We start from the raw sequence: 12,766 nt of genomic DNA on the forward strand, positions 1-12,766 counted from the left end.
AATTCATTTTACAATCAACATTTTTACTCAAATTTTTTCATTCATTCTTTAATATAATCAAAATTATTTAATAAAGATCAAATCCAATGACGACGACGAGGAGAAAGAGCAATAGATTTTACGTAAAGGAATCGATCGTACCGTTTGAAGAAGACGCATTTCATGAATTTAAAGGACACAGGAATTTAAGTGCAGAAGAAGTACCACACTGGTGTTTGATCCCGGGAACTGGAAGAGCTTCCAGGAAGGCTGTTTCCAGGTAATTTGCTTAGAATTTAAGATTTTCAGAGGAAGGTAAGGGCTCTAATGGTTGGACTTGGTAAAATTGGTAATATTGGTTGGAACTAAATGAGTCAAAACAATGGAAAGATGTTTATGAGCCTATTTTATGCTTATTTTTTATCAATAAACTATCTACTAGGAATATAAATGGATTTTTGAACACTGGTAAAGGAGGAACGATCTACCTTGGAATCATAGATGAAGGAAAGGTCAAAGGAATCACACTAAATCAATACCAGGTTTGTATCCATGTATATGTCATATGCAGGGCTGTCAACTCTCCCGGATAAGCCGGGAGTCTCCAGATTTTGGACCGTATCTCCCGGTCTCCAGATTAGAGTCTCAAATCTCCCGGATAATCGCCGAAGCTGACCATATCTAGACTCGACTTTCACAACTATAAAATTTCAATTATTTTTGTGTTGTTTTTGTTATTTTACATCGCTAACAAAATCAAAACATTCCTCATAAACTGTTCTCGCAAGCAGGCCATTGTAATATAAGCGATATTCTGATTGGTCAAAAATAAACCAATCACATCAAATGTTACAAAGTGAATGACGTCTTTTTCGTGCGCTTTTTTCCGCTGTGACGTCATGTCCCTACCCTATCAATTCTCCAGATTTGAATACCTTGGGGGTTGACAGCCCTGCATATGGGTTAAGGTCACTAGGAGGGGGCTATGGAGGCTTTGCACCATTACGTGATGGCAGTAGGCAGGAACAATTGAATCTGGTCTAACGTGATTTACTGTACATGAGAAAGAATTCAGTTTCCCAGAGAAGAATGACTCTATTGTTGTGGCCTCCTGTCATGGCTGCCATCATACACGTGATGATGCAAAGCCTCATGAATAGACCTTTTTAGTTTCGTTGTTTGTTTTGCACATTTCAGACCATGTGGTGCCACTCTTGGGAGTTGATTCTTTCACGCGTAAATATTTTAACGTGTTCGTCATAAAAGAACAATTCTCAAGGGAATGTCATGTGATCTGAAATGGGCAATTTGCATACGAAGCTAAAGAGGTCGGTTATAGGCTAATGGAATAATCTTAAATTGCAGCAAATTTTTTGAACTAAGTTTTTGCCATTAAATTTTATAATATAGACCCTCTGGGTAAAAATAAGAAATCTGATATTGGCTAATGAAGCTGGTACCTTTTATTTTTACAGAAAGACCATGTAATAGTATCGATGAAAGACCTCATGAATAGGTATACTCCACAAGTGTCTGAGGATAGATATAAGGTATTGGAAAACATTGCATATTACTGAAAAAATAACACTCCATTTGATTTGCCTACCCATGGAGGGACGTATACTAAACTCCAATGAAAGAGTGGGATTTTAAGAATCTATAATTTTCAAGGTTTGGAGTACCATGTGAGAAAAATACCTAGTCCAGGAATCAAACCCAAGGCTCCAGATCTAGAGTTACATGGGAGGTCACTAACACTACCACTACACCTGAGTGTTGATTTTAAATCAAGGGTGAGCTAGTAGGCCAGCATGCAAACTTGTGATGCCTAGTTAAAGTATTAAACCCAAGGCACCAAAGGTTAGAGGTGTATTCACTACCACCACACCACCGTTGATTCAAAATCAGGGGAGAGACAGCCAACGAACTCTCCTCATATGTGACTCCTAGTCCAGGAATGAAATTTGAGACCAAGGTGAGATGCAAGTGCACTACTGTGCATGCTACGCCACCCTTGATTTCCAAAGTAAGGTCATTTTAATAATGTATGTGAATTCCACCCATAATACACTGAGCTCACTGTCATAGCATATTAATTAGTGTGTCTTATTCTATCAAAGATTGAAATTATTCCTGTGATTCAAAAGACTGACTTGTGGAAGGATGTTACATCGCAGGCCAAGGAGAAAAGGTACTTGCAAACTGCCACTTGGAATAAAATATGTTAGTTGCTTTATCCTATCTCATTGCACTAATTCCAGTGTCCCATTGTTCCCATCCCATTTTGCCTTATCCTATCTTTTCCCATTTTTCCTGTTTTTATTTATGTTTTAATCCTTGAAGTCAAAGTATTGATGCCAATAGACTAAAGCCTCATCTACTGAGAACATCCGAGTACTGTTGGTGTGATAGAGCTGCTCTTGAAGATTTTTCTAAGGTATGTCACCTTAGTAAGATTATAATCTTTGGGCTATAATCTGGCAAAATAATGACTTCTACCCTCGAGGGGGGGGGGGGGGGGAGGGGTGTACTCTTGCTTGTTTAGGGTAGGGATGTGCTGCTGAGCCCTCTGAACGAACCTTCCTAGGCGAGCGGGAAGCGTTGAAGGAGACGTTTTTTAATGCCTTCATATTTTCGGAATTGTGAACTGAATCATAACTACTTTGTTTTTCTTCACCTAAACCCGAAGACATACATTTGATGGATTGTTTCTCACCATTATTATCTTATTACTAGAGGGAACAATTAATTCAGAACGAATATTTAACCGCTTCAGTGATTTTTACCCATATTCCTTTCGGTCCAGTCTCGTAGGCTTGAGCCGGTTGACGGCAACGTTTTTTGAATTGACTGTATACCCTGTTCCAGAATAGAATTGCTGAAAACCACACCCTGTTTGGTGGCACGTACCCGTATAGCGAAAATAGGGGAGTACCCCCCCCCCCCCCCTGGTCTTCTACCTCTACTTTTAATGAATACTTTGCAAAGCTATTACATCAAGAGGCTGCTGGAGTACTTAAAAGAAATTGAGACTAGTGCTACAGCTTTGGGGGAAGTTAACATCTATATATGTTGGATACTTTCTGAATACACAATATACAATATACATTTTGTAGAAAACAAGTTTTTGGAACTAGGATGTACCCTCAGTTTTTTTATGACATGAGAAGTGTAAAGTGTGTAAAATGAAAAGCAATTAATATGATATTATTTTTCCGTTTTTTTTAGGGCATTATATCAAGTGATTATATCATAGAAATCACTATATTTCCCTACCCTTATCCAGCACTAACCATGGAAGATGGTAGCTACAACATCAATTTACATCCAGTCTACTTAGATGAGGAGGGAAACTGCTATTTTAGGCGTCAAGCAAGCTTGGTTAAGGTGACTGGTTGAAGATACATCACAGTGGTGATGGTGAACTTTGTTTTAATGAATAGAGGATGATGATTCATTTTGTCGTTGTTGAAGATGATGACATGACCATCGGATAATGATACTTGATGATGATGATGATGATGTCAGATGACACGATTAATGTATTGATGATACATGATGATGATGATGTCAGATGACATGACATGGTCATTGACATTGACCATTTCTTTGTTGAAGATGTAGAGCTACTCTGTAGATATGCTTCAATAAATCGTTATTATTATTATTATTATTAATGTATTGATGATACATGATGATGATGATGTCAGATGACACGATAATGTATTGATGATACATGATGATGATGTTGATGTCAGATGACATTACCATTGTATTGATGATACATGATGATATTGATGATGATGTCAGATGACATGATAATGTATTGATGATGATGACTGTATAAAATCTTTTTACCATCACATGTCAGCATTCATAATATAGCTTGGGCTGCCTGTGGTTACAGTAGATAGCATAGGCAATAAAATCCCTATGCTCTTGGAGATTTAATTCTTTCTCAAATAAAAAGATTGCATTCTTCCTGCCATGTAACCTGGTTGCCATCACATGGTGGTGCAAACTGCAAAACCTCTATTGACAACACATGATGCTGATAAAATTTTTAGTTGATACAAAAAATCCATCTTCTGCTAATAAATGTTATATTACTTCTGCAGTACACAACACAGGAGGTTGTGGACTTAACAATACATGAGATACAAGGCCACTTCATGCCTATAGTAGAAAGGTAAGTATTCTACATTGAATTGAATGATTGTCAAGGAAACTGAAATTCAAACTGTGTTATTGGGATCCCTGTGGATAACCTTTACCACAGGAAGCCCAACATTAATTTGAAAACAACCGTGACTAGTGGGTAGGGGGTGAATAGGTCTATAGGTGAGAGGGTGATTGGCAAATTTCACAAATAAAAGACCTCCAAGTGTCTAAAATGGGAAATGGTTGTGCATGATCATGAGAGGATACATGGATATGGATACAACTCAAACAAAACTTATTCTCAAGGGAATGACACATGGTCTGAAATGGGAAAGCATTTAATGTCTGAGAAAGGAGTTCTATTTTGTCCTGATTACCCTGATTCAGACGCAGAGTAAATTAAAAAATTTTATGGGATTTGGGCAGATATTTTAACAGATCAATGGAAATGCTTCCCCCTATTCACCCCCCCCCCCCCCCCCCCATGACAATGCGATGTTGTTCTTCTTTTAATTCTGTAACTTATACTTTTGTTACAGCCTAAAGCATGAAGTTGATAGTTTAAAAGAAATGTTATAATCATAATATATATATTTATTAGTAGTATTATAAGAAATATTGTAAAATATTAGCATCAAATCATGAACTATATTTTTATCTTGATTTTGAAACTGCAAAGATTTAAAAATTAATATTTTCGATTTTTAGTTTATTTATACAAAACCATTTTTAAACTGAGTAAATTTTACGAAATTTTGTGCAGACCAAGTCACTGCCTGCTCTATAGTTTTATTACATTATTTATCAATGCTTGTAAAATGATAACACAGTGTAGAAGGGGTGACTATAAGCCTTTTCATTGTTTAAGAATTGATTCCACTGCGCGTGCGATTTTATCCCGAATTTCTCACCTTCTTTTGTCTAAACCTTCTTTTGTTCTTAATTAAACAAAAGGTGAGAAATTCGGGATAAAATCGCATGCGTAGTGGAATCAATTCTTAAACTATGATAAGGCTTATTACAACGGTTTTACCAGGAATTCAAGGAAAAGGGGGGTGACTGTTACTAATGATATTCTGAGAACTTTGAGCAAAAGGGGGGTGACTAGTCACCTATCTTAACACCCCTGAATCCGCCCCTGCCGTAGGAACTGGCCAGAAAGTAAAGGGAATGGTGGGTTATGAAAAGCAGGGGGGCCCTTTTTTTTGAGCCTCGAATAAGGTTTGCATCATGCGAAAGGACTTTATACAAGGGGTGGGTCACCAGTATCTTGTTTTTTTAATAACTGAATATTTATGGCCAACCCCACTCCCCATTTACTTTCTGGCCAGTCCCTTAGTCCTCTCCTCTCCCCTCCCCTCCCCTCCGCTCCCCTCCCCTCCCAAACCCAACCAAAAGGAAGTAATTTAAAAAACAAATTTTTTTTGGAAATTAGCTTCTAACAAAGTATTTATGTATATACATTTATTAGCTTCATTAATGTTCTTTCTACAAAACAGATTTATTTTTAGACTGTAAATGGCTTTAATTAATAAAAAACATATGAAGTAAGACAGTGTGTTCAGTAGTATCATTAATTTTAGTTTGTTCAGAATCATGATTTTATTTAGCCTGTGTGACAAAGTTGTATAAGGAGTGAATAACAAACAAAGAAAAACGAAAGAAAGCATTGGAATTAGCATCTTCCACATTGTTCAATGTCACATCAAAGTTTACAGGATATAAATATTATTAAATAAATGCATGGACTACCTGTAAAGAACCTTAACTGCAATCAAAACAATTGTATTGCACGTTACATTGTTGCGGGCTCTCAGTCTAGTGTTGGTACCATTTAACAAAAGATTTCTAATTGGCGTCCATTGTTAATGGCATCACAATGACCGCCATGTTTTTTTTCTTTCGACTCTCTTGAGAATGATTGCAACCCTTCAATAGAAAGATAGACTTATATTTAAAAGTAAATAGTCTGTTAGCAGATATATAGTCACTAGATAATTATGGGTAGTTATGGCGTTTCATTAGTGTTTGATTTCCTACAGTATAAGGGTGAAAGTTGTGTCAAAGAATGTTTAAATAGTGAGCACATCTGCTGCTACTTCATGGCTGTGCTGTGTCTGTAGGTCACTTAGCTTCTTCTTTAATACAGATAATCCTGATAGTACTATGTTTTCAGGTCTTAAGGCACCAGAACTCTATAGAGCAGAGGAGAAAAAACAGATTTAGCAACTGTTAGACAAACCCCTTAAAGAGTAAAATTCGTATCCATGAAACAATAACTATGTTTATGATTTTAGTTGGTAGCAATGAGCCAGTGCTCTTACCCCTCCCCCTGTGGAGAAATATCTCCCCCCCCCCCCTTCCCGCTACCCCCTTCCCCCAAAGGACCAACAGAGGGTAATACATAGGGTAATAGACCCCTTGCATGTGATGTCAAAGCAGCTCAATTTGAAGGACAAAACAAAAGAATTTCAATCTCCTGAGAATTGGAAACCTATTGTGTCGCCCTCCAAAGTGAGCTGCATTCTCAAGCATTGCAAGGGTCCTATAGCCCTGGTGAAACAAAACTGATTAAACAATAGAAAACCATAAACAGTACTGTTGCAGAATTAAGTGTGAGACCTCTTCTCTTATTTTTCACTCACTTCAACATTTATGTAAAACTTGTCTGCTTTTCCATTGGGATCGAAGGGAGCTTGATCTGAAACCAACAAAATATGTCTAGTGTGAAATGTTATTGTCTGGGAGGGTGTACTCTTGAGAAAGACTGTGGTTGGTGGTGACTGACGTTTGGACAACCTGAGCGGAATTCATCTTCAAATGTCTCTTAAGGACCAGAGAAAAGTTAGAGAGATTTTCATAAACCAGTATCAAAACTTCACCGAATTTTAAACACATGGCGTAAAAAAAACTTGTCCATGTGATACAACATTGGCATCACATAGTCAATTTGAAATGCACTCACAGCTAGCATAATGAGACACTACGAAGTGATCAAAAAATCACAACTGCCTCGGTCTACTGGGAAGAGTAGTATGAATACCAGCAAAATTTGTCAACACTTTGATAAATAAAATCATCATCATAATCGTAATCAAAAATATTAAGATATTCATTGTGACAGAACTGTTTAACATTTTTGGAAGTCTTACACTGATCATTGTCAAGATTTGAAAATTCACTTTTTGGCCTGAAAGCAAAAAGGAGAAAAAATGTTACCAAATTTAAACTAATTATTGTTTTGCCTCAGTGGTAAAAAAGCAGAGAAATTTCTGAAAAATGTTGACCACATGGTTTTCCAGCTTTGCAGTGGAATACTGTTGGTCAAGAGAGAAGCTCAACAAACTTTGATCACATACATCTATTTTGGAAAACATTGTCAGTTGGAGATCTGAAATCCAAATCTTAGACCGAGTACACCTTGCTTCAAATCTTGATATATTCACAGCCGAACAACGTACAGTAGTTACCTTTTAGATTGGTATGAGGTATGATGATCTTAGAGTTAGAAATATAATTTTGTATTTTAGCCAGAAACAATAAGGTCACAAAAATTCTGTTTAGTCTAATAGATCGCCTCTTTCAGATGTCAGGCAGACAACACTTTTTGAAATAGGTGTATACATGATACCAAGTCCAGGAATTGAGCCCAAGACCCCAGAGAAGAGATAGCATAAGATTGACTAGCTCTAACACAGAAGAAATTGAAAATTCTGTAGGGGAGGGGGTCAGAGAAAGAACAAAATTACAGAGTTTGTATGGAAGAAAATTGTAAATTCCTGGGTGTAGGTGGGTCCTTTTACAAATTCCTTTTGTGGTGGGAATATGGATATTTTCTGAAACTATGTACACAATGTAATATTTAAGTAATTACCACTCTTCTGGTCTGGGATAGGTTGTGTGTCGTAGAGCATTGTCTGGGTCATACTCAAATGCAATACCAGCCGTGGGATTCCATTTAGCATGTTCCTTAGCAAAACCCTGTAAGAAAAGTATTATATTTAAATGATTAATAGGTGGACGTACATGTAGTGTTCATAAACATATTCATTGTCATGTTAATGTGCCAACCATTTTAACAGTGAATAGGTTTTGTCACCTTGCTTTATTGATTTGTCCACGACAGCAGATTCAGCCAAAATTTTAGGGGTGGGGCTAATTGAATTTAGGGGGGCTAATTGAGTTTCTTCCGTCAACACAACGGAAAACAATAAAAAAAGCATCTAATTCTTCAGTTTTGTTTTGTTTTTCTGCTGAAGGGGGTCTTCAGCCCCCCCCTTTGCCCCCCCTTCCCCCTAGATCTGCCCTTGGTGCAATATATTTCTGGGCCTGGTAGTACGAAGCCTGGATAGCGCTATCCAAGGGATAAATCTTATCCAGTAGACAAGTTTATTGGATAACAGAATTGGGCCCAGGTAGGCAGTTACAATTCTCTCATTGCATACAGGTCTATTTAAATGAGAAAATTTTTTAACACTATAACCTTGTGATCGTTCTTGCTTTTTTTTCACAGTTTAATACCTTTTTTGCAAAAGCTCTAAGCTTTAACTCTTGTCCTTTTCTTAACTTTACTATCAGTATATCTGTAGGAAATTAAAAAATATAATACAATACATGGTATTCTTGAGGCTTTCGTGTTCCATATAGATTATACTTGAGGTTTTTTACGGTTTGAAGCACGATGTGTTGAAAACATTTTTGATGTTTCGTCTACTCTGTGGTAGTCTTCATCAGAATGAGGTATGATAATAAGTGCAGAGTTTTTATAGTTGTTTACTGTTGCATAACCATGGTGACCAGAAGCTATTGTCGCATATGGATATCTTTTAGAAGTCGTTTCCAGGTAGTGCTCCAAACCGTAAAAAACCTCGTATAATAATACAATACATGTATAGAGAACTTTTAATTGTGTGATTGCATCACGGCATTGCATGTATGAGACCAAGATAGCATAAATAAAAGAGGGAAACTTCTTAATAATGCACGTGCCATGTAAATTCCCATTTGGGCTATTTTTGGTAACGGGATGCAGTTTAAATTTCACCTTACCCTACTCCCGTGCGTCATCAAATTACGTGCGCAACCCTTTCCGTTTCATTCTTAGCTATCAAAACGATAAACGGAAAAAGCACGCCTGCGTAATTTGATGACGCACTGGAGTAGGGTAAGGTGATATTTAAACTGCATACAGTTACTAAAAATAGCCCAACCGGGAATTTACATGGTGCACAGGTTATTATGCTCCCTTGGTGAGACTTACTTTACTTTCAATTGTTACTGTATAGAAAATAATTTTTCATTAATGCATACGTCCTTAATTATTGCCATAAATTAAATAATCTTGTAGCATTTTTCTATTCTTAGTTTATTCCCTTTATGATTCAAAAACCCGTAATATTTTAAGACTCTTACCATCTCGTTCGCCATATTCGCTACTTTCATCTTCCTTGTGCTTTGATGTAACCTGTATAACGATATATATAGAAGAAACAGCATCATTTACCATGGAACTTTATTCTTTTTATTTAGTTAAAAGAAAGTTAGAGTTGAATAGAGGACGCAAGAAGGGAAAGTGAGCGGTAGGAAAAACTGGGAAAGGAAAAGGAATACAGCTATTTGAAAATAAAGGTTGGTGAAGGTTTTGTTGCAAGCATGTTGCAATGTTGTTCACTAAGCTTGAAATGTAATATTTCATTAAATGTGAATTTCAGGCTTGGTAACATGCAATAATACAACCTTCAACAGCCTTTTTCACAATAGACGTACTACTCTTCCCAGCAGACCAAGGCAGTTGTGATTTTTTTATCGCCTTCTGTAACATTAGCTGCGTCAGTAACATACGAAATAAATGACTAATGTGGGTATTCTCGTACTAGGTTTTAATCCAACATGGTTAACTTAAACTGTTACACTTCGAGATCCCAATAGTAGGGACTTGGGACCAATATCGGGAGTGGATAATGAACAAGTTTTTTTTACACCATGTGTTCAAAACGTGACTGCATTTTGATCACATGGTGTAAAAAAACTTGTCCATGAGGTACATCATTGGCTTTTACCAATGTAAATGAACTCACAGGAATAACTCTACCATCAGATGAGATCAAATCCCTTGTGGTAACATGTCTTGTCTGATCATCTGTACACTTGACGTCAAGAGTGAATTCAACAGAACAGTCAACACAGAATTCTTCACAGGTACAGTCCTGTTAAACAAAATAAATACATTAATGTAAATCCCATTTCATATGTCGTTAGTTAGGACACTGGTATAAAAAGTAGATTATGACCTGTTGTGACTGTTAGCGAGAGATGCTTGTAACATGTATGGGGACAACTATGGAGACCACTCTTATCAAGGGAGAGACCTAACAAACAGCTCAAGTATGATGCTAAATCCAGGAGTTGAACAACTGACCAAATTCTTCAGAGGTGAGTGTACTTGCTTTCACTATGCCGCTCTTGAAACCCTTTAGTGTTCTGTTCTTTAATTGTATCTTTAATATTAATTATAGGTGCTAAATTATCCTAATCAGAATATCAACAGACTTGTTAGCTTACCCTTGAAAAATTCATCCTTTCAACGACTTCATCACTGGTTAATGGCACAAGACCTGAAGAATTGACAATTTCAGTATATAACAACAAGATAAAACTCTAGACTTGAGTGGGCTGGCAAACATAAATAAGAATATATCTTCTATGGCACCTGGGTTTGAATCCCTGGCTAGTTGTCCCACATTACGTTACAATTTCAGTATATAAATAATATGAAGTCAAAACCGTCACTAGACTTGAGTGGGCTGACAAACATAAATAAGAAGAAAGTGTACAGCATAATCTCTTCTATGGCACCTAGGTTTGAATCACGGGCTAGGTGTCGCACATTACATCATTACCATATTGAAAGTATAAACCTTGATATCTCCAAAATGCATCACTCAAATCATATAAAAATATTTCACCATTCAACTATTCACTCCATGTAGAGTCAATACTGAAAATATTAAACATGTGATACTGAGGTATCTGATAATATCTTACACTTACCAAGTCTGTGAGCAATAAACTCATCATGAAGTACTGATGTGTTGTTTTCTATTTGTACCCAGTCAATTGCTAAACAACAAAAAAAATATATTGTTGAAAACCTATCTAAAGTTATATTTATTTATTATTTACTTATTTAAAGATTCGTACAGAAAAATGTATTGGTGAGGGAACAATAGGACATAGTGTTCCCTTCAAGGTTCCCACACCAACCCAACCCCTAAAATATATGACACCAACCCCTAACCCAAACAACTACGTAAACTTATACCTGGTGTATACTCAATCTATTTCAATCAATGGTAGAAATCCAAATGATAAATCAATTTCAATAAACATAATCAGCTAACTTGTATCAATTGTTATTGCTTATCACTGTTTTCATTGCCACACGCTGATCTAGACAATAGTCGCGACAGGGAAATCAGGTAATACACAGCCGTCAATCAAATTAACCATTATGTTTATAGAGTCACTAGAGTACCTGTAAAGGTACATATGAACAATTTGCTTGATTGATGGTAGCTAGCCTGTTGCAACTGTTGTCAAGATCAGCGTATAGAAATGAAAACAGTGGTAATCAATGATTGATTGGTGAATATAATCGAGTGACACAGGGATCGGGAAATGCCCACTGACCTGGATTTCATTCCTTTAGCAAGCAATACCAATTGATAACATTACGAATTGTGTTCCATCCATTGGTCATTGATTTCCAACAATGACCCGCATAATCAATTGAGTAATTCGGAAATCAAATTCAATCAAACGGAATTATGTGGCTGGATGCGATTGCAATTGAACGAAATCAAATGCTAGAAATATTGTGAATTCAATTGCTTTTGATTTCAATCAAACATAATCAAATCCTATTAATCCTAAATTAAAATAAAACATATTTGAATGTTCGATTTGTTCGATTAGCTCCAATTTTTGTGTAAATTTGATTTTATTTCATAGCCGAAAATAATGGAATCCAATGTTTCGATTGGATTCGATATCAAACGTTTGATTTCGTTCGATTGAATACGCCGGGAAATAACCATTGATTGATTGTTGTAGATATCTGCAAATGACAGCAAATACACAGGGATCCCAAAGATACCATTACTTACCTAGAGTCGGTGTTTCAGCTATGAATATCCTTCTTAGACCATTTGCCATACTGAAATAAATACAAAATACTCCTTAAAGCAAGATACTTAAACTATATTAACCTCAAGAAAATAAAATAATAAAAATTACACGCATTTTTTACTCGGGATATTTCAAGACATGAAAATTTAAGATATTTTCCTGATTTACCTCAAGTCTGTATTCTCGATAATAAATTTGACATTTTCTTCTGTTAGTTCTGTTATCCTAACGCTTGGTTGGTTGGCGTAAGGCATGGTAAAATAAGAATATAACTTCGAAAAAGACGATCAAAAACCAAAATCAAATCTTCGAAAATTCAAAATGACGACTTTTTACTCGCTAAGCATCATGGGAACCTTTCCCATCTCAAAGGATTCTGGGAACTTCGTATCCTTGGAAACCAAAATTCTCTCCCATCTGATTGGTCCACTCTTTCAAA

The 12,766-nt window shown here is 36.3% G+C and overlaps 2 protein-coding genes across 2 annotated transcripts; one reads left to right on the forward strand and one right to left on the reverse strand.

The window, feature by feature from the left end:
• The first annotated feature begins 32 nt into the window (after positions 1-32).
• On the forward strand, positions 33-5,685 carry LOC116296905 (schlafen-like protein 2). The gene is made up of 8 exons (XM_031705014.2): positions 33-259; positions 422-521; positions 1,455-1,529; positions 2,100-2,170; positions 2,323-2,416; positions 3,208-3,366; positions 4,098-4,168; positions 4,680-5,685. Exons 1-8 carry the CDS (start codon positions 87-89, stop codon positions 4,717-4,719), a joined length of 783 nt encoding a protein of 260 aa, XP_031560874.1. The 5' UTR covers positions 33-86; the 3' UTR covers positions 4,720-5,685.
• Positions 5,590-12,649, reverse strand: LOC116296903 (DNA-directed RNA polymerase II subunit RPB3). Its single transcript, XM_031705013.2, has 11 exons — positions 12,496-12,649; positions 12,306-12,355; positions 11,191-11,259; positions 10,702-10,754; positions 10,218-10,346; positions 9,553-9,604; positions 8,662-8,723; positions 8,015-8,121; positions 7,293-7,330; positions 6,786-6,841; positions 5,590-6,335 (listed from the first exon to the last, which is right to left on the reverse strand). The coding sequence occupies exons 1-11, from the start codon at positions 12,579-12,581 to the stop codon at positions 6,213-6,215; spliced, it is 825 nt and encodes a 274-aa protein (XP_031560873.1). The 5' UTR covers positions 12,582-12,649; the 3' UTR covers positions 5,590-6,212.
• Between the last annotated feature and the right edge of the window lie 117 nt (positions 12,650-12,766).

Source organism: Actinia tenebrosa, unplaced genomic scaffold, assembly GCF_029948245.1.
Source record: "Actinia tenebrosa isolate PJP-AT-01 unplaced genomic scaffold, QUT_ActTen_1.0 PGA_scaffold2__45_contigs__length_23673736, whole genome shotgun sequence".
Classification (NCBI taxonomy): Eukaryota; Metazoa; Cnidaria; class Anthozoa; order Actiniaria; family Actiniidae; genus Actinia; species Actinia tenebrosa.

Excerpts from the sequence above, each read along its gene's own strand:
- LOC116296905 (XM_031705014.2), top strand. The coding sequence starts at position 87 with ATGACGACGACGAGGAGAAAGAGCAATAGATTTTACGTAAAGGAATCG. Across the intron at positions 260-421 it reads TCCAGGAAGGCTGTTTCCAG|GAATATAAATGGATTTTTGA; the intron begins GTAATTTGCTTA and ends ACTATCTACTAG. Across the intron at positions 2,171-2,322 it reads TCGCAGGCCAAGGAGAAAAG|TCAAAGTATTGATGCCAATA; the intron begins GTACTTGCAAAC and ends TAATCCTTGAAG.
- LOC116296903 (XM_031705013.2), bottom strand. The coding sequence starts at position 12,581 with ATGCCTTACGCCAACCAACCAAGCGTTAGGATAACAGAACTAACAGAA. Across the intron at positions 12,356-12,495 it reads ATCGAGAATACAGACTTGAG|TATGGCAAATGGTCTAAGAA; the intron begins GTAAATCAGGAA and ends TATTTATTTCAG. Across the intron at positions 10,347-10,701 it reads AAAGGATGAATTTTTCAAGG|GACTGTACCTGTGAAGAATT; the intron begins GTAAGCTAACAA and ends TTTGTTTAACAG.